At 40.3% G+C, this 27,987-nt stretch overlaps 2 protein-coding genes across 3 annotated transcripts; both read right to left on the minus strand.

Moving 5' to 3' along the window:
- Positions 1–1,936: 1,936 nt before the first annotated feature.
- LOC137608911 (glutamine synthetase-like) lies at positions 1,937–5,868 on the minus strand. 2 transcript variants are annotated; one of them, XM_068335543.1, is made up of 8 exons: positions 5,773–5,847; positions 5,153–5,205; positions 4,437–4,614; positions 4,134–4,295; positions 3,826–3,972; positions 3,394–3,521; positions 3,089–3,288; positions 1,937–2,495 (listed from the first exon to the last, which is right to left on the minus strand). In XM_068335543.1, the coding sequence occupies exons 3-8, from the start codon at positions 4,606–4,608 to the stop codon at positions 2,186–2,188; spliced, it is 1,119 nt and encodes a 372-aa protein (XP_068191644.1). In that variant the 5' UTR covers positions 4,609–4,614; positions 5,153–5,205; positions 5,773–5,847; the 3' UTR covers positions 1,937–2,185. The 2 variants fall into 2 exon arrangements, with proteins under 2 accessions (XP_068191644.1, XP_068191643.1); XM_068335542.1 differs by lacking the exon at positions 5,153–5,205 and having other exon boundaries at positions 5,773–5,868.
- A 2,160-nt stretch (positions 5,869–8,028) lies between these two features.
- On the minus strand, positions 8,029–27,882 carry mamdc4 (MAM domain containing 4). Its single transcript, XM_068335419.1, has 29 exons — positions 27,837–27,882; positions 26,755–26,844; positions 26,514–26,678; positions 25,530–25,655; positions 25,131–25,364; positions 24,903–25,028; positions 24,148–24,303; positions 23,931–24,034; positions 23,560–23,715; positions 22,230–22,320; positions 22,027–22,140; positions 21,350–21,442; positions 21,129–21,266; positions 20,916–21,055; positions 20,277–20,385; positions 19,901–20,005; positions 19,554–19,688; positions 18,683–18,810; positions 17,891–18,107; positions 17,677–17,814; positions 17,472–17,599; positions 17,146–17,236; positions 16,456–16,605; positions 15,761–15,886; positions 15,503–15,624; positions 15,244–15,346; positions 11,461–11,657; positions 11,072–11,137; positions 8,029–8,286 (listed from the first exon to the last, which is right to left on the minus strand). The coding sequence occupies exons 1-29, from the start codon at positions 27,880–27,882 to the stop codon at positions 8,029–8,031; spliced, it is 3,852 nt and encodes a 1,283-aa protein (XP_068191520.1).
- Between the last annotated feature and the right edge of the window lie 105 nt (positions 27,883–27,987).

Consider the following 27,987-nt stretch of genomic DNA (forward strand, 5'->3'; position numbering starts at 1 on the left):
TTGTTTTATTACCCTGCAGACACTTAATCACCAACAAGGTAAGAGAGGTCGTCTTCAAGATTTTTCAAAGATGCATCCATTCAAGCATTTTCTGATTAAATGAAAATATGACGTGGATATTTATTCATTCTTTTTGATCGCCTAGAGCCTCAAAATCATTTGATCTGGTGCTGCTGATGGACTCTGCCTTATATTACATTTTAAAAACATTAACAGTAATTATCAGGTTCATGTAATGTACCCGTTTAAACAGGTACATTACAATCATTTACATACTACTTTGAAAAAAAAAAAAAGCTCTTCCTTGCAAAGGAGTATTTGCATGATTTGCATGAAAGTCCTCCAACTGAACACCATCCTTTCCAATGCACATAACAGTTGTTGGAATGTGCTCAAAAGAACTTTAAAACTTCAAGTGTTTGAGTTGTGCACATTATGTTAGTTGGAATGACTGGGCCCGACTTCGAGTGTGAATTCTGTTTAATGTGCGCTAAAGGTCTATAATCCCTCATATTTTAATGTTTTTTTATTTTCTATTATTTTTTTCTTTACTTAATCTATTTTTTTTTAATCATACTTTTGTATTTAATACAGTATTTTCTCAAATATAAGTTTTCTTTGTTCCTGTCTAGTATGCAGCATCAGAACCTGAATCATATGTGACAATCAGAATGATAATTACACCAGTGCGTCAAAAACTTGCAATGAATGCCCACAGGTTTCATTGTGTACCGTCTAATATGGTGGACTTTTCAAATATCAGAAACAGATATGATGATTCTTTCTCTTTCTGTCGTCATGTCACCAGCCCGATAGATGCTCTGAGACAGATGTTTCTGCATACAAACACTACGGTTGCCAGGCTACTGTCGGTATCCATGGTAAATTAGGATACAGTAACATCTGATCTGTATCTCTTGCTAGTTTTGTTTGCTCATGTTACAAAAACCTCCTCTCAAAGAGCTGGAATAATGACTCATTTTATGTGAGGATGAAACTGAGAGGATCACATCCCAGGAAGTAGGACAAGATGTAAACGCCGTGTGTCAAGCACGATGCACATGATTCCTGAGTGAATAGATGCCCGTCCTAATATGATGACTTGTCTGCTACGTCTGCAACTTTTACATGTCACCATTTCAAAACAAACTCACTCCGTTGCAAAGTGCAACCCAGATGTTTCTGGTCCTCTGTGACACTCTGACCTTTAGTCAGGTGGTTCTGACTACTGGTTGAGAATTGTTCCATTAAATGGTTCTGGGGGGAAAGCAGAAGACAGCAGTGCCAAAAGCTCCACCTGGTGGACGTCCAGTGACTGTCTGAACATAAATATTCTGATGGTGTAGGACTGTAGGTGGTAGTAGTAGATGTGCCCCACAGCTTGTGGGTCTACAAGTAGGCCCATTTGTGATCGGTGGTAATCAAACAGTAGGGCAGGTCCTCCATGTGAGACACAGCGTCACTGCAGGGAAACCACAGAAAACTGCAGTGAAACTAAGATCAGGTAAAGTAATTGTTGTCTGCTGTTCCTCTTGATGTTTAGTTGAGAATTAATTTGTAGATGGAAAAACAAGAGAGAAATTATAATGTTCATAAAGATAGAGATGAACGTCAAAATGAGAACAAAGATATCCTAATCTGTATATACATCAATGAAACAGGAAGATATTGCAAGAGGTCCTTAACGCAGCCCTCTCAGAGCATTGTGTAGTTATGGATTATAAATAAGTATTATTAATATACCTTTATTTTCTGAATATTAAGAAAAACAGCCTTTTTACAATTCATTTTGTGTCACTGTTTGTTTTTATTGATCTAAATGTTGCTTCAAGTACTTTTTTACTTCCACTTTTTTTCCCATTATGATATTTGACATATTAAAGGAGTACCACCTATCTCTCATTATTTTACCTCACCCAAACACATGAGTATGCACAAAAATATACAGGACTGTACTTTCAGGAAAGACAAACACCATTCTTATTTTTAAAAAGAGCAGCAGATGGATATGTAACTACAGGCCAAAAGTGTGATACAGGAATACAATAACACAAACATTAAATCTCCATTTCTGAATTTTGCCCTGACACATTTTATTCAAGTCTTCAACTGTGAGGGAAATACACAAACCGATTTATACATACAAAATATTTCCATGCATTAATGTTAAACGCAGATGATTTTTCTACTTGCTCTCCTGTTTGACCTCAGAGTCAAGCAGGCAGGTCGTTGCAATGACCTCAATGACTGAATATGGGTCACAGTTTGCTGAAGGACGGCGGTCCTCAAAGTAGCCTTTCTTCTGATCAAACGTCTCACGAGGGATACGGATGCTGGAACCTCGGTGGGCGACTCCGTGCGTGAAGGTGTTGATGTTGGCTGTTTCGTGTTGACCTGTGAGACGCCTGATGTTGTCTCTCCCCTCATGTGGATCGTACAAACGGATGTGCTCGGGGTGTCTTTTGCTCAGCTTGTCGATGGCCTCGGTGATGTAGCTGAAGAAAACATTGGCAGCTGAGATAATGGTTGCTTCAGTGTTTAAAGTAAGGATGGCATCACAGGGTTCATGCATCACTAAATGACTGAATAAACAGGGGTAAGAAGTTCATCACTTTTCTCATTTTTTAGAAAGAAATAATGTGTCTATATTGTGGTGTAAATATAAAACACTCACTTTTTTTTTTACCAATGAAAGGCAGAAGAAACAAGCAGTAAAACAACATTATCTCAGTCATTATCTCAGACAACTGACTAATGTTAACTTTCTTTTTAACTCAAATTTTATCTCCTTTATTTCCTGCTTCTTTAGCTGTTAAATGTTCCACGACGTTCATAAACATAAGTGGTGAGGTATAGTGAGGTTGTAGTTTTCCAACAGAAGTTGAGCCAGAAAACAATTAATCGAAAGTTGCTATAAAGCTCAGTGGGGCTGAGAGGAATAAAACAGTCTGGTGGTGAATCTCTGAATTTAACACAAGGACACATTGCTATTATAAATACATTGATAATAGTCTCTATTGGTTTATATTAGTAATACCAAAAAACATATTACTTGTGATAAATGACTGATGTTCAAATATTTACTCACTCCAGGCCATTGTCTTCCCTCATCTGATTGGTGCTGACGTTTGTATGGCAACCGGCTCCATTCCAATCTCCTGCCATCGGTTTGGGGTCCAGCGATGCAACAACCCCAAAGTCTTCACAAACACGATGAAGCAGGAAGCGTGCGACCCACAGGTGATCCCCTATTTCAATGCCCTGACACGTTCCTACCTGAAACTCCCACTGAGGTTCCAAGACAGCAACAAAAAAAAGACGGAAATGAGGATACAAAGGGTCGAGAACTGATATGAAGGCAGTTTATTCATTGTGCATTAAAATGTCACTCACCTGAGATGGCATTACTTCAGCATTGGTACCATAGATTTTAACCCCTGCATAGAGGCAGGCCTTGTAGTGGCATTCCATAATGTCCCGTCCATAAGACTTATTTGCCCCCACCGCACAGTAATAAGGTCCTTAAAGTGGAGGGGAAGCTTGGTAAGACAAAATACAGATAAACCTACAACAAAAATGTAATATGATTGTAAATAACTGACAATCTCTACATGCTTCTAATTTTAAAAAGGGGTGTAATTATAATAATTCACCTTACAATAGTTACAAAATATTTATTCTGATTACTTTTTTAAGTGCAAGTGACTCCTCATTGCTCTGTACAGTAACTACGTATTAGTTATCAGTCAGAGATCGATATTTTAGTGTTAAAAAAGTATTCAAGGACAGCTGTTCAGAGCAAAGAGTAGATGAAGGGGTGAACACCTTGAGCTTCTGGGTATCCGTTTGAGGGCCAACTGAAGGGACGTCCATCCAGTCCCAGGAGTGTGTATTCCTGCTCCATGCCAAACCACAGGTCGTAGTCTTTAACCTTCTCCATTACTTGGTTGCAGCTCGCTCGATGATTTTTTGCTAAATGGCACAAAAACAAACAAACACAACAAAAAAAAAAAGGAACAAGAAAAAAAAGGAAGCAAACAAACAAACAAACAAAACAAAAGACTTGAGCGTGTTGATCTTGAACTGAATACACTTCAGATCATAAAACATGAGCAGGAATTTGAACCATTTACCTGCAGGTTTACGGTCACATGTGAGGACCTCACAGAGAACCAGTTTGTTGGGGTCAAGGGTGAATGGGTCTCTGAACATGCAGACTGGGATAAGGTACAGGTCACTGTCTTTTCTGTCTGACTGGGACGTGCTCGAGCCATCAAAGTTCCACTCAGGGATATCTGACAAGGTAAGACAAAGGAGATAGCGAAAGAGAAAGAGATCTTAATCTTCATTCTCATCTTCGTCTGCAGTGATTAAGTGAAATATTCTGCCTTAAGCCTGAAGCTATTCGATCAAAAGGAATAAAGGAAGCCATTTACCAGCTATGCCTTTTGGTTCTCGGTCCAGGGTTCGGGTCTTGTTGCGAAGTCCCTCCCCAGTGCCATCGATCCAAATGTAGGTGACCAGACACTTGTCCCGTTGTGGGAGGCTCATGTAGTGTTGCCGTACAGTCTTGTTAAGGTGGGAGCTTGATGACACGGATGCTGCCATGATCACCTTTAATCAGAGAGGTGGACACACAGGTGATGCTCCTCTTATACTCTGTCTCACCTGTGTTTATATCCCCATATTTATCCAACAGCTGATCATTTTATTTTCTATAGTTTTTTTTGTCGTTCTTTCCTTTATTCTAATATTTTTTCATCCTCACCTAAGCTGCAGGACAAATAAATACAAGGTACAACATTTTCACAAGCATGTCACGGTGTGTTCCCCTTGCTTTTTTAGCTACATGCTACATGAAACCAGTGTTTTGTCACTCAAGAGAAGACACTTTAGGTGATGATGTTTCATTTGGAACAGAAACCTGCAGGACTTGACAAGGCAGAAAATCATATCCACCAGGAACACCCAAATAGTTTGTAATGAACTTCTCCTGAGGTGAACAGTGAGGATTGTATCTGCTGGTACTCAATGATCTTTTTCAGTTTAGGTGAACTAATCAATCCAAATTATCCGTGAGTGTGAATGTGTGTGTGAGTGATTCATCTATGCGAGGCCCCGCGGGGCATTCCCGCCTCTCATCTGTAGCTACCTGTAGCGACCTGCCCCTGAGACGGGGAAGTGACAGCAGACTAGACGCCTCGTCTTCAGGAAATGGATGGATGTACGGATGAATGAAGAGGGGAAAACAAAAGGAAAATCATACTACTACTTATTCCATAATTTAGTCATGGATAATAGATAAATTTAAGGTAAATTTAAAAACAAAACAAAAATTTTTTTCTTTTGCACTCAAAAGATATTCACTGACAAAAACACAAAACTTTTTTCATTTAACCCCTCATTTTACTTTATTTTTTTTAAAAAAGAAAATGACAACTTTCCCCCTCTTTTTCTGACATGCTCTAGTTTTAAAACCAAAAATCTGAAACTAAAAAAAAAAAAAAAAAAAAAAAAAAGACCGCTTTTCCTTTGCCAAATTTTGAATTCTAATTTTGATTCTTTTAATTCTTTTAATTCTAATTTTTAAATTTGTCAAGTAAGGAAAACTTCACAGCTATAAAGCGTTCGTAAATATTGCATCAGATGAACTTGGAACACCTTCAAGCATGTCAGGTATGGATGGAATTGTGACACTTTCTAAGTCATGCTGATTAGAATTCAAAATAGCGCTCAACAAATCATAGATCTGGTTCGCTTACGGTTACTTACTGTGTTACGGGTCCAAGTACAGTCGAGTGCCTTGCAAGATGAATCTTAGCGTTTGTGTCTTGCCTCAACCAGTTTCCTGTATTTAACTGGAATGCAAATCGCTCTGATGACACAGGCTCACATGTCACAGACGTAGCAGCATTTTAAGGACATGGATGTGCCCAAAGAGAATAACTTTTTTTCAGTTTCCTTATCTGGATTGCTTGGAATGTTATCATTTCCCTCAAGCGGTAAACACATGCTTAATACTTAATCAGACTCTTCATTCAAAATCTGTCCCACATCGTCAATGTGTTAAGACAGACAGACAGACAAAAACAAGTCAGTCAAATCCTTGAAAGGGTTTCACTGACATGGATTTAAGTTCCCCTGAGAGGTTCGAATCAGCACCCACCTGGACCAGCGACGCCATCTGCTGATGGAGTCTGATTGCTGTTTGCTGAGCTGAGAGTTTTCCTGTTCAGAGAACACAATTAATGACTAGTATTTGCTTGTATGGTGACTTTCTGTCATGTTAGCAGTCCTGAGATCAGGAGGCATGAATTCAATGATCCCTACAGCCACATGCAGCATTGTGATGATGTGTTTGAGTCCAGACAGAACGAAGGAAGACACGGCCACGCTCAGATTCACCGAACAGATTTGGTCTTCAAGTGGAATTCTTAACATTGTTTGAGGATCACAGGCAGTGGCTGAACTGGATTTACAAGACATAAAGTAAGGCCACTCCCTTAGGTCAACATGAACTAATTTTGTTTGATCAATAGCAGATTCCATTGATTTATGCAGACTATTTTTTTTAATTTTTACATTATTTCCTCATACAAACTTGTTGTCTAACATCACAGTGACAAATGGACTTTGCAACCAGCCTTTGAAGATTCCCAAGCTTTGCCAAATCCTGAGCCATGAACCTTTGTTAGTCTTAACAGATCCATCAGCCACGACCGCCACCAGGGTCCCAAATCCATTGGGAGTTTCTCTTACTGGAGTTCAGGGAGGATGGTAGTCTTTCACGTTGTAGTCAGTCGCCAGTACAACAAGCCATCATGTGAACAATGGTGGAGGAATGTGGAATCCTTATTGTGAATGTCTGCAATGCAATTATTCCATTTGACGGCTTTATTTAATACTGACTGGTGTCGGTCTTTGTGTTGAAGAAACAAAATGTTTCCTATGTGACAGAATCAACCTTGATTACAACCAGTTCAAACTTTCAAATGTAGAATTGAAAAAAGGGGGGTGGTGAGATGGGTCAATCCTTCAGGAGTTGTTCGGAGACAAAACAATAATTATTCTTCAATTGTCCATCAGTGTCTGGCTTCTCTCTTCGTTAGGCTTTTCTTACTATGCGTCTGCTTTTCCTCAGCGCCATCCCTGAGTGTCCAGTTGGGCTGCTTACCCTCCAGGCTCCCTGAGACACCTGGAACCTGAAGAGGAGACACCAGTGAAGACAGGAACAATGTCAAATCTCTAAATACGTCTGAGTTCTAAGTAACTTGAATATTTTAAGACAGAAATCAAGGGATTGGTTGGGTTTTTATTAGCTGTTTTTTTAATGTCTGTGTAGGTTCTCGATCATAGGTCGAGATAAATCTGAGAGCTGAATGGCCTTTAATCTACCTTCAGCAAGTCCAGCTGATTCCTTTTTTGCTCTTCTTGATTTCTCTTGATCATTTACTGTACTTCAAATCTTTCTGAACTATATGTGCTCAGGTATCCTCAAATGAGACGCTCTAAGTACCAAACTTTAGTCTCTTGCTTTCACAAGATACAGTTGAAAGCAACAAATCAATAATTGAAGCCTGACTTGTGAATAATAGTTGTGAATAGATATGAACACAGAAGTGTGTTCAGATCAATATAACTGTGCATGTTCAAATACTTATTTAATTAGACATGTTCTATCCAATGAAATAAATAAAATCTTTAATGGTATGATTAAAAAAATGTTTATTCCTCAAGCAGGGTAACAACAATCAAACGGTTACTGTAATAGTTTGCATTGTATTTGAGGAGTAAATTAGAAACATCAACCTCACCAATACTGATTGATAGTTTAGTAATCAATTTTTTTTTTTTAAAAAATCCTCGTTTTCAGCTGCTTTCAGAGCAGCAGTGCCTCCATTTTTTTCTCCCAAAATATTCGGAATATTCTCTTAATCTAGATTTTGTATTTCTAATAACATTCCAATGTTAATCACATATGCACGGACTAACACACGCACACACACACGCACACACACACGCACACACTCACGTGGAGCGCACCAGAGGTGCGTCGGGCGGACTGCGGGGCTTTGCGCGCTGTTTGCGGGACTGCATCCAGCCGCACACCAGCTCGTGCGCGATCATGACGTACAGGAGGAAGATGAGCACCGCGGGATCCATGCGGGGCCGACGCGCCTCGGGGATGAGAGCCGTGCAAACCCAGACGGTCCAGATGATGATGATGATGATGATGATGATGATGATGATGATGAGCACCGCCGAGCTGCAGAACCGCGCCGTCCTCTGCAGGGTGATCGGTGATGAAGAGGAGGAGAGGGTCCTTGTTGCCTAAGTTGCCCCCCCCCCCCTTGTCCACTCTTCCACTTCAGATGCTCGGACCCCACCCGTGACGGTACACCACCCTTCAAAATCATCAGTTCATCCTCGTGAAAAACGGGGATTTTCGTTCTGTCTCCCTCACAACGGATGAGAGGGGACATCGGATGATGTTGCCGTAGAGACGCGACCGTTGCTAAGGGCAGGATGTCGTCATTCCCCTCTTCCCAAAGATAAATGAGGCGTTTGACCACATCGGAGTCAAGACACATATAGGCAACTGTGAATGCTTAATTCTTAGATGTTTTACAGATGTGGTCAATGTTAGGCTTTAAATTGTTAATTCAGTCAAAACAGGCAAAAACCGAGAGACAAACTAGCAATAGAAAAACCTCAAAACCTAATTAACACACTGATATTTGTTCCACAATTCCTTTAGTGAGAAACAAAATACAAAACCAAATTCCTTCATCCGCCTCTTTGTATGGATCAACTCCAGAATTCAAATGGTTCCTTCTGTTGGTCAAATCTGACTCATCAAACAAGTTTCAGGATAATTCTTCTGGTGATTTGTGTGTGAAATGAAATGAAACTTCATGATTAGAAAACCACATAAATCCTCCAAAATATATCAAGTAGTTTTGATATGAATGCGACAAACAAACACACAAACAAAAAGATAAGTGGTATTATAAACAATACACGAGATCAACAGCATAGCTGTACAGTGCATTCCTGTACATGTTTATTCTAGTACAAAGAAATGTAATTTGTTTTTATTTACTTATTTATATCTTCATTTATTTACCATTTTTTAAATGTATTTTTCTGCATATATTTATTTATTTTTATTGATATTTTACAAATTTTATTTTGCAATTTGTGATAAAATATATTTATTGATTGTCACGCATTATGTTAATGTGTCATTATGTCATTGTGTCATTATTTCATCTACTGACTCATCTGCCTCTTCATCTGCTGTCAATCAATGTCAAGGCCTCAGTATTATGATTATGCAGAGCAAATATCAGTTTATTATAGTAAAGACGACAGAAATATCATGACTAAAAATGCAGCATTAAAAAGATTGGAAGATCAGGAAGGGAAAAGGAGAAGCAGAAGCAAAGCGTAAAGACAGGATGAGGAGCCACTGGTGAAGAGGAGGATGCATGGAGAACACTGGTGTTGTTCATCTGTCCTGTGGCTGTCCCAGACAAACAAGTGTACTATAGCAGCAAGAAAGGGCCCCACTTTGGGTTCTGCTCCCTGAAACCTGACCGGAGGTCTCAGGGGACAAAATGAAACTCTGTGAGGGACCACCTGTGTTTTTTTTATGAAGGCAAAATACCCCCCAAAAAAGAGTTTATATGCTTTTTTTCCCCCTCATTTTGAGATCATCAGATAATTTCTACATCAAAAATATAAAGGTTTTATCAGCTCAGACTCTGTTATCCATTTATGGAACTAGTCAGTTTGTCCATTTACTGAAAAAGCACACAGAACAAACGCTTCAAAGCTCAGGTTTAATTCACTGATCAGAAAACACACATCCTTCAGTCTTTTTCCAAGTAGATGGATTACAGTTAAACATCTCTCTTATCTAAGGTTTAATTCTCTCTCTTTTGTCTTTCATGAAGGTGCACTCCACATCTTTCTCTACAGACAAATCAGAGGAGGACAGACTCGTAGTCAGACATTTACTCTACTTGACTCCCGCCGTGCAGCTTTTTAATATGACCTTCTGTCCCCACTAAAACATGTCTGACAGTCTCCATGCCACCATGTTCAGGCCTTTGCAAATGAGTGTGGTGTGAATCTAATACAACTAATTCCAGTTTAACACAGACCATCCGGAGACAAGAACCCATGGACTCGGACACGGGTGCTCCTTATAGCCATCAGCTTTGGCTGCTGCTGAGCTCTCTGCAACCAAACAAGCATCATCAGTGCTGCACTGTCAGAGGTTCCTGACGTATCCAAAATGGAACATAAATCTTGATGCAAGCTTCTTTTTTTAACCATTCGTGGGTCGTGTCTGGTCTCCGTTAAAAATCCAATCCACCTTCTGACTTCCATCAACTTGTCGCAAGGCGGAGGTCTGTACCCAGATCTGAGGCAGCTTCACCAATTCAGTCTTTATCCGTGTTCCTGTGTGTGTGTGTGTGTGTGTATATATATGTGTGTGTGTGTCATGTAAGAGCGACACAAGCAGTTCTTCCACTGTGATATCGCCTTAATTTCACAAATGACCACCCTCCCCCCGCCTCACGCCACCTCCCTCTCCCTGTAATCACCAGAGACCTGCAGAGAAGAGAAAAGCCAATCCATCAGTGAGAACAATCACAATCAGCATGCAACATTACACTTGTTGCATCTCCATATAATTTATTTATTTCTTCAAGCAAAAATGAAATTGATGGTTCAACAAAACATCAAAATTTTCCTTTTTAATTGTATCCCTAACTGATATATAGAAGAGCAGCTTCATTAAAAAAATTTTATGCCTCATGGCCAAATATGGAGTAAAAAAATAATTATTATTTGCACTCAACATAGACAGATGCCAAGTTGATGCATCTCTGTTTGACACTTATTTTTGTGCCATTATATTTTTATGCTCCTGGCTACACACTGACTTCTTGCTCTTTAGTGGTTAAATGCGTGCTCAAGTAGCTTTGAAATTCAAATACTCTACCAATCTCACACACACATCTGTGACGTTAGACATAAGTGCATGCCATATACTCACAGACACGTTATTGAAGCCAGCTGCCATTGGATGGTTTCTCTGTAATGGAATGATCACACGGTCCTGCTGATAACAAAATACAGTGAAGGTCAGAAGCTGAATATTTTAGTCCTTTGTTAAAAATCTAGAATTTTATCATTGAGCCAAAAGAATGTGTCTTTTCATCATCTGCAGCCAATCTGGCCTTGCTAACTATATTAGCTAACTCTGAAAGGGCGGCTGTGCCTTGAGTATAAGGGGATCATACGCTCTGTATTGGTAAAAGGATCATTTTAAGATGGTGAAAACACAATTGTTCCTATTTTCCAGAGATCATAAACCATATTGTGTTCAATTCCTGCCAATAATCCCAATAAATCAGACACGAGTTGAGCATCAGACACGCTTACCGTGGGTCCTGGTTCATATGTTTCATTGGTGAAACCAGCACCAGCTGAATAAGGTGATGATGGCCGGGCGCTGGAAGTACTGCATTCCTCTCGGGTTCGCAGGAAGTAAATCAACAGGGCGATCAATGTGCCGATCAGGAGCAGGACCACAATGACAGACGCTGCAATCCCACCTGCGTTGTCTGGTTTTGGTAATTCTACAGGACAGACGGACAATCGTTTAGTTCAGCTGCAGTTTGTCACAATTTAGTCTTTTTGCTTCAGTTATGGATTACTGTTGTTTTTAATTCATCACCCACACTCAACTGTGAAAAGCAGTGTTTTTTATCTTTTTCGCTGCTAAAGAGATAAAAACACCCATTTATTGATAAATTCTAGCATTCATTTATTGATAAACTCATACTCATTTATTCATCAATAAATAAGTGTTTTTATCTCTGTAGCTGATAAAAAGATAAGAACAAAGATAAGAACACTTATTTATATGTTCTAGCATTCATTTATTGTTAAAAAAATTAATGCCCCTGTATTTATCAATAAATGAGTGTTCACCTCTTTAGCTGCTAAAGCGATAAAAACACTTATTTATTGATAACTCTTAGAATTCATTTATTAATAAATAGATAGATAGATAGATAGATAGATCTTATTGCAAATCTATCACACATCACACCTGACACTTTCCTCCACCCGTTCCATCCTGCCTGGACACGCTTCTTCACCTCTTTTCCACACTCTCCATTGCTCTGGACTGTTGACCCTAAGTACTTAAAATCCTCCACCTTCTTGATCTCTTCTCCCTGTAACCTCACTCTTCCACTTGGGTTCCTCTCATTCACACACATTTACTCTGTCTTACTGCAGCTAACCTTCATTCCTCTCCTTTCCAGGACAAACCTCCACCTCTCTAGCTTCTCCTCCACCTGTTCCCTGCTCTCACTGCAGATCACAATGTCATCTGCAAACATCATAGTCCATAGAGATTCCTGTCTAACCTCGTCTGTCAGCCTCTCCATCACCATAGCAACAAGAAGGGGGTCAGACCTGATCCCTGATGCCGTCCCACCTCCACCTTGAACTCCTCTGTCACACCTACAGCACACCTCACCACTGTCTTACAGTCCTCATACATGTCCTGCACCGCTCTAACATACTTCTCTGCCACTCGACTTCCTCATACAATACCACAGTTCCTCTCTGGACACCCTGTCATAAGCTTTCTCCAGATCTACAAAAACACAATGCAGCTCCCTCTGGCCTTCTCTGTACTTCTCTATCAACATCCTCAAAGCAAATACTGCATCTGTAGTACTCTTTTTTGGCATGAAACCATACTGCTGCTCACAAATGTTCACTTCTGCCCTTAGTCTAGCTTCCACTACTCTCTCCCATAACTTCATTGTATGGCTCATCAGCTTTATTCCTCTGTAGTTGCCACAACTCTGCACATCTCCCTTGTTCTTAAAAATGGGCACCAGCACACTACTCCTCCATTCCTCAGGCATCTTCTCACTATCTAGGATCCTGTTAAACAACCCAGTCAGAAACTCTACTGCCACCTCTCCTAGACACTTCCATACCTCTACAGGTATATCATCAGGACCAACTGCCTTTCCGCTCTTTCTAATCTTTGCTACATCCTGGTCCACAGCAGTCACCTCTTCTAGTCTTTGTTCTCTCTCATTTTCCACGTTCATCAACTCTTCAAAGTACTCTTTCCATCTTCCCATCACACTACTGGCACCTGTCAATAGACTTCCATCCCTATCCTTAATCACCCTAACCTGCTGCACGTCCTTCCCATCTCTATCTCTCTGTCTTGCCAACCGGTATAGATCAGTCTCTCCCTCCTTACTGTCCAACCTAGCATACAAGTCATCATAAGCTCCTTGTTTGGCCTTTGCTACCTCTACCTTCACCTTACGCTGCATCTCCCTGTACTCCTGTCTACTCTCCTCAGTCCTCTCAGTGTCCCACTTCTTCTTAGCTAACCTCTTTCTCTGTATACACTCCTGTACCTCCTCATTCCACCACCAAGTCTCCTTATCTACTTTCCTTCCAGATGACACACCAAGTACTCTCCTACCTGTCTCCCTGATCACATTAGCCGTAGTTGTCCAGTCATCTGGAAGGCCTTCCTGACCACCCAGAGCCTGTCTTAACTCCTTCCTAAAAGTCATGCAACACTCTTCCTTTTTCAGCTTCCACCATTTCCTCTTCTGTTCTGCCTTTGCCCTCTTGATCTTCCTCACCACCAGAGTCCTCCTACACACCACCATCCTATGCTGTTTGGCTACACTCTCACCTACCACTACTTTGAAGTCACTGATCTCCTTCAGATTACACCGTCTACACAAGATGTAGTCTACCTGTGTGCTCCTACCACCACTCTTATAGGTCACTCTATGTTCCTGCCTCTTCTGGAAGAAAGTATTCACTACAGCCATGTCCATCCTTTTTGCAAAGTCAACCACCATCTGTCCTTCTGCGTTCCTCTCCTGGATACCAAACCTGCCCATCACCTCCTCATCACCTCTGTTTCCTGCACCAACATGTCCATTGAAGTCTGCTCCAATGACAACTCTCTCACTTCTAGGCATGCTCTGCATCACTTCATCAAAGTCCGACCAGAATTTGTCCTTCTCCTCCAGCTCACATCCTACCTGTGGAGGATACCCACGAACAACACCGAACATCACACCTTCTATTTCTAGCTTCAGACTCATCACTCTATCTGACACTCTTTTTACCTCCAGGACATTCCTAACAAACTCCTCCTTCAAGATAACTCCTACTCCATTTCTCTTCCCATCTACACCATAATAGAACAACTTGAACCCTGCTCCTAAACTTCTAGCCTTGCTACCTTTCCACCTGGTCTCCTGGACACACAGTATGTCTACCTTCCTCCTCTGCATCATGTCAACCAACTCTGTATCTTTTCCTGTCATAGTTCCAACATTCAACATCCCTACTCTTAGTCCTATACTCTTGGTGTTCCTCTTCTCTTTCTTTATGCGAACGCACTTTCCTCCTCTCCTTCTTCGACCAACAGTAATCCAATTTCCACCGGCGCCCTGTAGGTCAACAGCGCCGATGGTGGTCGTTGTTGACCCGGGCCTTGACCAATCCGGTATGGAAGTCATAGGTTTGATTTGCATCTTTGATCTGGCAAAAGTTTTACGCCGGATGCCCTTCCTGGCGCAACTCAACAATAAGACACTGGCTTGTGGCCTCTTGCTGTTACATTAAATAAATAAATAAATAAATAAATACATGCTTATTTATTTATTTATCTATCTATCTATCTATCTATCTATCTATCTATCTATCTATCTATCTATCTATCTATCTATCTATCTATCTATCTATCTATCTATCTATCTATCTATCTATCTATCTATCTACCTACCTACCTACCTATCTATCTATCTATCTATCTATCTATCTATCTATCTATCTATCTATCTATCTATCTATCTATCTATCTATCTATCTATCTATTTATTTATTTATTTATTCATTCATTCATTCATTCATTCATTCATTCATCCATCCATTCATCCATTCATTCATTCATTCATTCATTCCTCCTTTTGTGTAGCACGAACCGACCACAGACTGCAGTATTGTACAATCGTTGCGCGGGGCGATGATCAGTAAATAAATCTTGATCAAGATTTATGCATTTTTGAGTTTTTCGGAGTAAAATCTGAAAAACAAGCTTTTCAAATGAGCAGTTATCAGTTAGAAAGGTGAAGGAACATTAAAATCACGTCTTACTGTCCACATCGGTGATTTCTTTAGCACAGTTGACCCCCACTGTGTACAAAATGTCATCCAGAGCGATAAAGCCTGACGTCCCTTTAATTCCCTCAAACACAATCTGGTGAAAATAAGAACATCATGATGAAAGTTTTAATGTGTGTTAATCTGGGTACGTTAACCCATGACTGTCTGAAGTGAAGCATTTATGTGCAGAATGGGCTTACAAAATTAAACATGCATCAATATTAATATTAGTTTATACAGTTAGACTGACCTGGTATTCCTCAAAAGATGTTATGTTAACATCAAAGCGTCTCCATGGTCCCACTTCACGAACTACCAGCAGCTGATGGAGCTGATTTTGAGCCAGCCTCCACACTCTAAGCTCACTGTTTGCTGCAAACATTAAAGAAATCGGTTTGTATGACAAATATAAAATGGATATTAAACTAAACGCATCCATAGTACACATGAAGAGCTTTCATATCAATTTAAACACATGGACAAAGTAAAAGTTAAAGCAGATCCTTACATGAATATGGTAAATAGGCCCAGAACTTCAGGCAGGTGCCTCTGGTGGAAGGCAGGTGAGAGCTCAGCAGCTGAGCATTTTGATTGGCTGCTGTCCGGCTGGTGCTCGGAAAGAACAGGAAGTGACCTGGCGGGAATGAAATGGAAGTGGGAGCGAGATGTCCCACTTTCTTATCACAAAATTGTTGAAACTGTATTTAATATCAGCTTTTTATGGCCAAAATAAATGAGAATAAGATTCCTCTGGAAAGTTCTCAGGAGCTAGTTAAGTTTTTAAAAGTAAAAAAATTTTTTTAAAAATTGTTTGCATGTTGTTTGCAGCATTTCATAGCAGTTGAAGAGTCCCCATCCCACTAAAGAGAGACACTACAGTGGCCAAAAAAATAGCATTTTTGGTAATATTTGGGACAAATATAAAAAAATATCTCAAATACATTTTTCTATTCTTTTTTGTGCGAAGTATAATTACACTGCTTGGTTTGACAAGTGTAAACCGCTACTTTTTCTCCAATAAACATCAACATCATCCTCTTACAATGAGAGACAAAATAATTCTGCTTTTTACTAAAGAATAAATGTTGTGCTTAAAAGTCATTGAAGCATTTTTCCCCCACTGATGGAATCAGTGTGAGGATTTTTTTTAAATGAACTCATGGCATTCATGATCACCAGAGTAGATCCACCTCTGGAGTTTACCTCGCTCCGTGCCCATGGTATGGTCCTCGCCCGGCGTGGAGTAATGAGTCTCTGCCTCCGGGCTCGTCAGCTCCCAGTCCAGTTTGTCTACTTCAATGTTCTGAGTGTTGCTCCAGCTACACATTCCCCTCTCCAGACTGCATGGAGAACCTGACATAATTTTTGTTTGAGTTGAGGTTTTTTCCAAGGGAAAGCTACAGCCTAAGGTGGCAGCTGAAACTAGAACTACAGATTATTTAAACTGAGATGAGAGGTGTACTGCAGCTAGTATGAATGAGGAGTGAATGAATAATGGAGCCAATATAAAAAAAGCGCTATATAAATCTAATCCATTATTATTATTATTATTATTATTATTATTATTATTATTATTATTATTATTATTATTATTATTATTATTATTATTATTATTATTATTATTATTATTATTATTATTATTATTATTATTATTATTATCATTATTATTATTAATATTATTATTCAAAATGACTGCTGGACTATAAAAGAAAGGTGAAGTCAAGTCAGGACGCTCTGACATTATGTTGTAGGTACAGCAATATTGGATCATGCATTTCTAATAATTTGACTCAATGGAGTTTTCTTGCAGGAAGATTGCACCATATTTTTCCAGCAAATCTCTATTTTTAGAAGTCTGACATTTGTCTTACTTTACACGAAGCCCATACAAACCTTGATCTTCACATGGGTGAGATGAAAGGAAGATGTCATCAACTGCAATGTGAGTGTTTTTACCCCCAGCACCAACTGCTTCAAACTCAAACTGCAGAGTAGAAGAGACCACTGTCATTTTGGTTTTTAAAGACATAATAAATACATAAAATAAATACTGTACTGTAAAATAATATAAAATACTGTAAAATACTGTATTTAAAGACTCTTAGTGAGGCATGTGGGCAAAATAATGACCTGAAGGAAAATAATGCAGTAAATTAGATTAATAACTTCATAACTAAATAATGTTTAACGCTATAGAGAAGATGGTCTCCTTGCTGCACCTGCCAGTCCACCAAGGTACTCGAGACGTTGCCGCTGCCTCGGCGCCAGACGTCTCCCTGGTTCAGACTGTCTGAAAAGATTTCCACCCTTTCTCCCTTCACCGGCTTCATATACAACTTGAGAGAACCTGCAGACGTACACACACTTTTACATTTATTGCCATTATTTGTGTGTGTTTTGTGTGTGTTTGTCCAGGGGTCTCACCAGGATTCTCTCCTCCCATGTGGTACCAGAAATGGATGCACTCCGTCTTGGCAATTCCTTGGCGAACAGCGGAGGTGAGGACCCCAGTCTGACCCACAGGAAGGATGTTGGCTCCAGTGTTGACCATCATGTAGAAGCCTAAGAAACCATATTTGAGTTATTTTAATTTTTTTTTTTTTAACCATTTCCATTCTTTAATGGGACTCTCTCTCACCCCTATCTGTTTCCAGGGTGTGATCGATTTTGGGTCCGGTGTTGGTGGCGGTCCGTCCGCTGCGGTGCAGCCAGTTAATTTTACCGGAGCTGCTGTACCCGCACTGCTGGCCTTCAAAGGAACATATCCTCGGCACGCTACACGGCCGGCCCACAAATGTGACATCATCGATGGCCAGGCGTCCATCAAAACCAGAGCGAACTGCCTCAAACATCAGCTGGAAGTCAGATAGTGGGTTGGATACGATGAACATTTATATTTTCATTTTTGCAGTTATCTTCTATTAGGAGACCAGTTACTAAAACGGCAGTGACATGTGTTCAAGTACAAGCACCAAAATATTCTCAAAACTTCCAATCCTGCAAGTCCTGTTGAGCGTCCTGCTAGTTTTACAGGGACTAGTTTTTAACTTGTCATGCCCAGGTCAAAAAAATGTATGTATCTGTGTAAACGAAATGTTCTTGGGGCTTCACACAAAACAGCATTGCAAGCTTTTCTCCTACAAGACTGAAGAAAATGTAAAATAAAATGTTAGAATTATGAATACAGTACAAACGTAAAATAACTCAATCTTGACCAAGTTCTGATTTGATCAAATGATTTGACAACACATTGTTTGCATTTTTTGTGTTGTGTATCAAGGGATGTTAACAGGTAAAGATGTCAGGTATGCTGTACCTTACAATTTTCTCTGTTGTTAAACACTGCAATGCTGTTTTTCTGTGAGTCATCAGAAACGTGTTATGCTGTGGGACAAGATGGGTTTTTGTGGTGCTCTTCTACCTTCCGTACCTGAAAGTTGGTGAGCTGGTGTGGAACGGGGCAGTGGGCTTCATGCCACGTGTTGCCATGAGCTCCACTCCGTGTCCACAGCAGCGTCTCAGAACCTCCCTTATCCAACAGCTTCACATTCAGAACACCTGGACAGGAATGGTGGGCGAGGAAAGACCAGTAGGAGTTAAAGTGTCAAATAAATTATTCTTATTATGGATGGTATATAGAATATATACTGGAAGTGGTCTATTTAAATTCTGATTATATTCTGTGTGTGTGTGTGTGTGTATGCATGTATATATATATATATATGTATATATATATATATATATATATATATATATATATATATATATATATATATATATATATATATATATATATATATACACACAGAATATAATCAGAATTTAAATAGACCACTTCCAGTTCTGATATTAGACCCCCCCCCAAACAAACAATACTAAACAACTAAAGCAGTCAACAATCCCAATTGATGTCCCAGACAGCTTTCATTATTTCAATATTGATAGCCTCAGTACATAAAATTATCATTTCAAGCAGGTTTTGCGTGTTTTCTCAAGTTGCTTTAGTTCTTTGTTTACTTTTGATCTGGTAATGTTCATTTTGATTGATTGATTCATCATCTTGACTGCTTATTCTGCTGTCTTGCGGGTCACGGGGGTTGCTGGAGCCTATCCCAGCTGACTTATGGAGGAAAGGCGGGAGACACTCCAAGCGCGACACCAGTGCACTGTGGTGTTTATTTTGAGACAACCAAAAATTTAAGAAGTCGGGAGTGGGTCAAATATTTCTCACAACATTCAGAAACTTAAAAACTTTATCGACAGTTGATTTATAGAGACATTTGCCCTCCAGTCAGTCTCACCTGTGTCCGGCCCGTACAGTTTGTAGAAGAAGGACAGACAGTAATCTGTAAGACCTGGTGACTGTGGAAAGGACATTAAGCGACCAAACACGCCACGGAGAGGAGGGCTCCACATGTCCACAGCAAGGCTTCGACCTGGACATCAACAGTGAGAATAAAAAGGAGTTTTTATACTGTCTATTGTAATGTCTTTATGGTGATCATGAGATCACTGTATCACGAATCAAAAGAAAGTCTCTAAAGTCTTCAATAGAAATGATAATTTTAAAAAGCAAACAAGCAGCTGGATGTTTCTGAGAAGAATAAAGCCTGAAGAAATCTGTATTATGTTGTTTAGAAGCGTTTACCGACTCCGATGGTGTGATCCATCCCATGGAGCATCGTCCAGTCATAGTTGTCGCTGTTGTCTTGATACCATCCACACAGGTCACTTTCAAAGTTGCATGAGAGAGCTGCCCCATAACGTACACAATTAAGTAATCAGTCACTGAGACATTTCTTGGTACAATATGAATGTATGTGATGCAGCGTTGTTTGTGTCTGCAGCTGTAAAACCACAGTGAGCAAAATAATAACTTTTAAATACTGTGGCTGATTTTATTCCTGCAGGTTGGTGAGATAAAGATCAGACAGCCCATTCCTGAATGGTTGGGTTCAGGTAATGGTGTCACGGTGACCAATCTGTGGTTTTAATGCTGTGGCTGTATAGTGGTTATGATTTACCTGTAGGGGCAAATGGAAAATAGTCAGCATGGCAGTCGACAAAGTGAACGTTTCTCACTCTGATCTTTGCACATGGACAGAGTTTCTTAGCGCGAGCTTCGAACACCAGCTGGTAAAAATACAACAGGAACAGAAGAGAAGAGAAAACATGATCAATATTAACACTGGTGTAGATTTTAAACCAGTTCCAGCTTTATTCCAACTGATTGAAGACAGTTACTGTGAATTTATTTCCTCTTTTCATATTTAATGTTGCCTTAATATATTAGTAACATTGTAAAAAGAAATAAGGAGCTGACACAACACTCCCCATTCATCCAGGTTTAGGACTAAAGCCATGTTATGATGGACAAAGTTTCTACGTTTGGAATCTGGTACTTGGTAAATTTTAGTGGCACATATTTACATCATCAAAAAACTAAAAAGAAACTAATAGAAAAATGGTTTTTGGTTTTCAATTGTCACTCATACTTGGAAAAAAAAAAGTTGTGCCATGTGGAAGAAATAAAAAAATATACTTTAATATCCATTGGATCATCTGGAATTACAGCAACTAAAGACTTTGAGTGTTTTCAGCTTGAAATATAAATCAGATCTTATCGTAAGTTGTTAAATCGGTCAAGACTTTAAAAATCTGACCTGGATGCGGTTTCTTCTCTGCCCAATACTCAAGTCCACATGCTGCCACGACTCCTCCTGGGTCCCAGTCTTCCCGCTGAACTCCCACAGTCTAGGGAGTGGACCCAGCTGGCTGTCGATCACCCGGACAGAGAGCTCACCTGCAGCACATGAAGCAGCTTCTGAATTCCTGCAAAAAAGCTGCGCCGTAAAATAACAACATCGATTAGTTACCGATGTGACTTGGGTTTCCAGTTAACGCATAATCAAACTTCATGGTGCAGGCCGGGCCAGTGGGGCCCAGGATGGGGGTCCGTGTCTGGGCGTCAGTCAGCTGCTGTCCCGGGGCCTTGGCTACATACAGGTACTCCTCTAAGGAACGTAGAGGACGCAAACATCAAACACTGTTTTTTAAATCGGAGGTGGCGGTGGTGATGACCGGGAGTGCTCGTAACCTTTGGATGTGAAATTTTTATACAGGACCCACTGCTGACTCCCAATGCTGGTGTCAGTCCAGCCTGTGCTGCCATCATCGTAGGAAAAATCTCCTGTCGGTAGAATTTGTGAGAGTTTTCCCAGTTAAAACCAGAAGCAACATCTTAAAAACAAACAGCGAGATCAACATGAACACTTCAGTGGGGTGAAAAACACAAATACACCTAATTCAGTAATCAATCAATATTATTTAGTGATATGCAAAAGAAAAAATAAAGACGACAGCAATAAAAATAAATCTCGACTTACGTATTTTTATTTAAATAAGATATAAGCAAAGGTTTGTGTCTCTGGCTCGGTTTCAGAATATAATTAGTGATCAGCCACTTTGTCAATATTTAGGTTAAATTAAAACAAGTGCAACTTCTTAACTAGGATTAGCTAGTTGTGATCTAGGTTAAAAGAAACCATCGTTCACTGGTGATGGGAGACAGAACAGAATTATCCAACACAGCATCCTCCCCCAGAGGAATTCTGGTATTAACACTCCACCTCCTCCTTCTCTTCACAGAAACAACAATCATTCTTCACACACCATCAACGAAAAAGTACAACATTTTGACGTCTCAGTGTTTGATTTTCCTGGTTCTTTTTTGGTTTTCATGAAGTTGAACTGAAACAGGAGGAGCAGACTCACCACATTTAGCTTCATCTCCTTCATCCTTACAGTCAACGTGAAAATCACACATCTTGTCGGGTTCGGTACACGGGTCTTTAGGAGGGTCGGGGAACTTTGCCCAGGTTTGATTTACTGTTCAGACAAAGAATGCCAAGTAGATGATTTTACGTACATTTATTCTCCGTCTGTTAATATGTGGAATGATGTCTGATAAATATTACCAAACGTCACACGGCATTCAGGGGACAACACAATGCTGTCAACAGCGATACCCCCATACGCAAAGTCCCTGATCGCTGCCATTATAACAATCTGTGATGAGAACAAAAGAGAACCAGAGTGGAAAAAGAACATTCTTGTAGCATTATGATTTCAATGAAAGTCCATTTAACTTTAATGTGGATCAAGTAAATCAGAAGATTCACAATTTTTGTTTTGCTTATTTCACTTATAAAATATTATTTCATCTGTAAATTTGGTTGAGCTTGTGGTTGGGGGGGAACAAATCCACATCAAATCCTAATGAAGGGGCTTGATTGTGGATAAGACTTGTTGTCAGTAATGTTGCACAACTTTTTTAAAATGTTTTTCATGTGTTTTTGACTAAATTTATTTTGTGTGCTCCTCTTTTGATATTTCCTCGTAATGACAACGTCTAGAATTAGATTGGCTACTTCCAGGCCAACATAATGACTTTTTGCTGAAGTTATTATGCGCTTATGGAAAAGAAGAGACATTTTTAAGTCAGAGCTGAGGCTTATTTCCAGACACGTCCCAATGCTGAGCAGAGACCGGCTTCATTTTCTGCTTCTGATACTTTCAGTTGTCACTTTTCACTCGTCATCCGATGCTGCTGAACATTTTATGCCCGGCAGGATTCCGCCTGTAACACTCCTTCATGTGAGCCAAACTTTTCAGCCCTTAGCCTTACTAAAAATAGTCAGAGAGCAACAGTGGGTGAGTCAGCAGGGTGTCAGCAAAGGCAATGCATATGAATGAATTACAAGGTCTTTGGGTTCCAAACGTGAAACCTGAGCAGCTGATCTCACGCTACTCTGCTTCTGGATCCGAATCCAAAGAAGGATTTGTTCTTCTTGTAATCTACATTTGTTCTGAACTGTATTCTACACTGTCCCCCCTGTGGTGTAATCATATGTATCACCTGTGTTAAGGTCTATGTTGCAAATTTGAAATTAAAATAAATATTGTGCTTTCTGCATCCACTTTTTTTCAAATTTTATAATAAATATAAATAAATATTTATACTTTTTACATAAAAAAAAAAAAAAACTTTTATAACATACATGATGTGCTGGAACAGGGCAGAATTTGTGTAATATTTACCTCCATTCTGGCCCCCGAATTTAAAAAAAAAAAAAAATCCTAGATTGCCTCTGCTTGAGAGAATTTAAATGCTTTGTCTGCTGGAAAAACCATGTTGCCACATCTCATTGTTTTGGGACCTGTTTTGTAACCTGAAGTCTTCTGTTTGAAACACGTCTTAGGCCCCACCTTCATTACATCTAAAAACATGAACGATGAATCACTCACTTGAAAAACAGCATCTGTGACAATCTCCACCTCAGCCTTCACCCAAACATCCCCGATTGCCCCGGCCCTCTCCCACACGGGGTAGATGTTACGATCTGCCACCAGCACAGTGAGACCGCCAGACCTCGGCCCAAACTGGTGGGTGTACATCACCATCTACGGCAGAAAGATGGTCGTTTTAAGAGAGACCAAAATAAAAAAAAAGTATTCACTGGGAACCATTTTTTCAGTAATTCTCTTAATTTCTTCTCATTTTATTTTCTTATATTGACATTTTTAATTTTCAAAAGTTTGTGTTATGTGAGACAATTAAATTAAATTAAATCACTGGATAATAAAGGTGTAACAGTGAAAGGAAGCAGCCCTCTCACCTTACAGGGATGGGATGAATTTGTGGGTTCAAGCTGGGGACTTTGGAAAGCAGCCCAGTCAGCTGTGAGGCCGCCATCAGGGACCGTGACGTAAAGGAAATGCCCTAAAATAATAGGAAACAAATTCTTAGTAAAACTATACATGCTTGTGGCCAAAGGGTGAAACATAACTATATGGTTCCCACAGAGGCAAATATGAGAGTTTTGAAAATGCTACCTGTTATGCTGTTGTTTGAATGATCCCTGCCTGGCCCCTTCAGAGGATCTGTGATGGAGATCTGCTCCTGATTCTTCCTGACCCACGTCAGTGTGGATAGAGAATCCAGATTCCAGTCACACAGACCCTCTTCAAAGTCGCAGCGCCTGAAGCCCGCTGGAGAGAAAGAAAGTTCATTTATAGAAGGCGAAGCCTAAATGCATTCAATCCTTTAGTTTTTCTGTGACAGCTGATGTCTTGGGCAGTGTTGTATCTGTCAGCTAACACAGACAGTGATGATTTTTACTAGGAATTAATTCTGAAACCAGTGGAAACAACCAGCTTGAACAGAATCGGCCTACCGGTACCTCTAACGCTCTGTAATTGACATATTAAATCACAGCTAGGCAGATTTACAATCCTCCTTTGATCATTCTTATAATATTTTACTGAACTTCACAAACCAGTTTGACTTGCCGAACCCTTTTCCACAGACTTCACAATAATAAGATGGTATTGCACAAACAGACTGAATGTTTATGGGCTTTTTTCACAGTTTTGGAGATGCTGTATGTCAGCTGTCACGATGGGATGAGTTGAGACCAAAGTCAGGTGACTACACTGAAAAAGAGCATCAGAAAATAGTTGAACTGCCCCTTTAACCTCTATGCACATCCCACTCTTTTGAAGTGCTTTAATTTCTGCTTGAGTCATCCATGCCAGTAGATGGTTTTGTGCATTTTTAGGGCGTGACTCTGCTCTGATCAAATTCTTACCACAGTGTTCCTCATCGGAGCCATCACCACAGTCATCACTGCCGTCACAGACCTGCCTCAGGTTCACACAGCTCTCACTTTTACACTTCATCATGCCAGCGGGACATTCCTCCCCAGGGAGCGGTACTGATTTGGAAATGATACGACAACAAATACCATTTTGATTCATTCAAAATCAATTCAGGTGAGACGTTTCATCCTTAATGGTGGTGTTTTCAAGACACTCACAGGGCAGAGCGCAGTCTAGAAACTCCAGCTGGTCCACGGCCACATCCCCTCGCGTCCCCATGGAGCGCTGCGAGTGAAGACGGATTTGGAAGGTGGCGGGGATACGGCCCAGGTAGATGGTCGCCTCCCTCCAGCCGCGGACGCTGATGGCCTCCGGGCGCCAAACTACAGCCTCACTAGAGTCGTGGTGAAGGATGGACGCCCATAAAGGTGAAGAGCCCAGACCTGTGTGACCTACAGGTGATATTTAAGCTTGATGTATAAAAGAGCTGCAGAAGAAATAAAATGTTTCTGTACTTGTCATGTATATGAAATAAAATCCCTTCTCTAGCAATGTGTTTCAAGAATCTGGCCAAAGCAGAGAGTTTGAATGGACGACCCGTCTCAAAGCAGCGGTACCTGAGTCCCACAGGAAATATCTAAGACGAATTCGGCACGTTGGAGAAGAGTCCTTCATCACCGGAGACGTTAAAACAGCAGAACTGAGAGAGCTCGTCTTCACTGCAGTCACTCCCATAAATGAACCTGTGTGAGGGCAAATGTGAATGTTACGACCATTTTTGTGCAAATTAAAGCAGAACTGAGCAAGTTGGGCCTGAGGCTATAAATCTGAGCCAGTTTAATGCAGAGTATCTGCAGTCCTGAGACAGTACATACACAGTACATTACATGTTTTTCCTTTTGTAAACTTATACCCTCCTAGTCATCTATAGGAGGGACAATAAACAAGCATTCTGATTCTGAATTACACAATCAGCCGTGACCTGTAAGTGAACTAGAGGGAGCTCAAATCAAAGACATGCAGATATAAAAGTGGGACAAAAAAGCCCCACAAATAAAAAAAACTACATAAACTGTTTTTTTTTTGCCTCTTTTTTGCTGTAAAAATGAGTTGTAAACGCAGTACAGACAGAGGATCATTGTTTCGGTACATATGGAAAACTTTTTAATTAGACTTGAAAGCTGGTTCCTGTTCGCACTGGCTCGAGGCATCCTGATGTGAAAACTGAAAGTTGCTTACATGAAACCAGAACAATGAGTACGTGTGACATGTAGTAATTATGTGATAAAGCTCTTTTGTCATCTGAAGGCCTTAATCGCTAATAATGCACTTTATAATTAACTTTTGTGTACATGTACGTATATAAACTCTATAAAGAATAAAGGCTCATTCCTGGTTCAAGTCCTCATTTTACACCTTTTAACACGTGGACAGCAATGCAGAAACTCTGTAATGGCTCTTCTACATATAAATAACATAAACAACACACTAATCCAGTCTGCAGTGAGTCTTGGGTTCAGATCCTTAGCTTCTGTTACTGAGATGCTGCTGTGCTCTGAAGCTGTGTGGACTATTTACAGGTACTGAGCATTAATGTCTACCTGTCGCCGTCCCGATGGTGAAGTCGGAGGACGGCCCGCTGTCAGGAAGCGTGTCTCCTCTCTGCCGTCTCTCCCAGCTGTACACGGCTGCGTTGATGGACTGGTCCGTCCATCCACAAATGCCCTCGTCCTCAAAGTCACACTCAAACGTCCTCCTTGCGTAGCCTCGACGGGCGTAAAGACACAAACTAATCACTGGAGGTTCTTTGGCCTGAAGAATCATAACGTTTGTGAAACTTACCACATTCTCGCTCGTCGGCGCAGTCGGTACAGTCACACACAAAGTCGCACCTCAACTCCTGACTCAGACACGGAAAAGCCCAAGAACCAACTGCTGTGTAATCAAATAAAAGGTTAATAAAGATTATTCAGATGATTGAAACTGATGGACTGACTGACTCCGGGTCTGAAGTTTCACCTCACGCTATTTTGGCAAAAGGTTTTTCTAACAGGATCTGCTGATGAAGACGTGTGATTAGGTCGAAAGGTCAACAACAACTTCAGTCATGACAGTTTAAAGATCTTCAGTTCTGCCCCAAACCAAAAAATAAATTCTACTGTTCAAGTTAGACTATGAGACACTTACGATCTATGAAAAGAACCGAGTCAAGGGCGAAAAGTTGTCAAGTATTTAGACTTTAACAAATTTCCATCTTTGCTTGAGTGGAATAAAACTCCACCCAGGACTCTCTTATCACGACTCATTCCCGTCAAAGAATTATGGCAGAAATAATGCCAACATGTTCAAAGGCCAGAGGATAAGGGTTATAAAAAGTGCTGTCCATCCAAAGTTTTCTGATTGACATGTTACACCCCAGTGACATGCCAGCTGGGTGACATACGTGTGGCTGTGTGCAGGAAAACACGTGTCAGAGATAGGAAAGGTGATATAACAGCACCGAGGGATGGATGAATAATAATCTGATGACCTCTGGTTAATTCTGCTGACATAAGAACATTAATAAATGTATAAAAGGTGTTGGAAAACATCGAACAAGATGTCTGCGCTGAATAAATTTAACTAGAAAAGCTTGACGATTCACTTCTTTCACACAGTTTCACTCCTTTGACGAGAGGTGAAACTTTTCCTACAAGCCGACTTCATTCAAACAGAGATCTATCACGACCTGGAGAACCAATCACCTCCACAGACATCTTACAGGATTGTTCAATTTTGTTTCTTCCTGTTGTCAGTTTGAATCATGATTACACTACAAAAGTGAATTATGATAACCAAGTATTAATTAACATCACCGGATGTGTTAAGCCTGGTTACTACCAACTCTCCCTGGCTGACTGGAGTCTGGCTGAATGTCCTCTTACCGAGCTGCAGAGTCAGGAGCAGAACCACCGGTGGGTTCTTCATCATTTTTCCTCTTCAACCTGGTTGATCTGACGGTCCGAACACGACTTAGAGAGTCTGCTGGTTGACTCTGACCCCTTCTCCAATAGATAAGGCCTGGACTTTAAGATT

The sequence above is a fragment of the Antennarius striatus genome, chromosome 15 (assembly GCF_040054535.1).
Source record: "Antennarius striatus isolate MH-2024 chromosome 15, ASM4005453v1, whole genome shotgun sequence".
Lineage (NCBI taxonomy): Eukaryota > Metazoa > Chordata > Actinopteri > Lophiiformes > Antennariidae > Antennarius > Antennarius striatus.

Excerpts from the sequence above, each read along its gene's own strand:
- LOC137608911 (XM_068335542.1), bottom strand. The coding sequence starts at position 4,608 with ATGGCAGCATCCGTGTCATCAAGCTCCCACCTTAACAAGACTGTACGG. Across the intron at positions 3,522-3,825 it reads CGGATACCCAGAAGCTCAAG|GACCTTATTACTGTGCGGTG; the intron begins GTGTTCACCCCT and ends CTCCACTTTAAG. Across the intron at positions 2,496-3,088 it reads AGGGAAGACAATGGCCTGGA|CTACATCACCGAGGCCATCG; the intron begins GTGAGTAAATAT and ends TGTTTTCTTCAG.
- mamdc4 (XM_068335419.1), bottom strand. The coding sequence starts at position 27,882 with ATGATGAAGAACCCACCGGTGGTTCTGCTCCTGACTCTGCAGCTCG. Across the intron at positions 26,845-27,836 it reads GCTCCTGACTCTGCAGCTCG|TTGGTTCTTGGGCTTTTCCG; the intron begins GTAAGAGGACAT and ends ATTACACAGCAG. Across the intron at positions 21,056-21,128 it reads TGGAAACCCAAGTCACATCG|GTGAGCTCTCTGTCCGGGTG; the intron begins GTAACTAATCGA and ends CATGTGCTGCAG.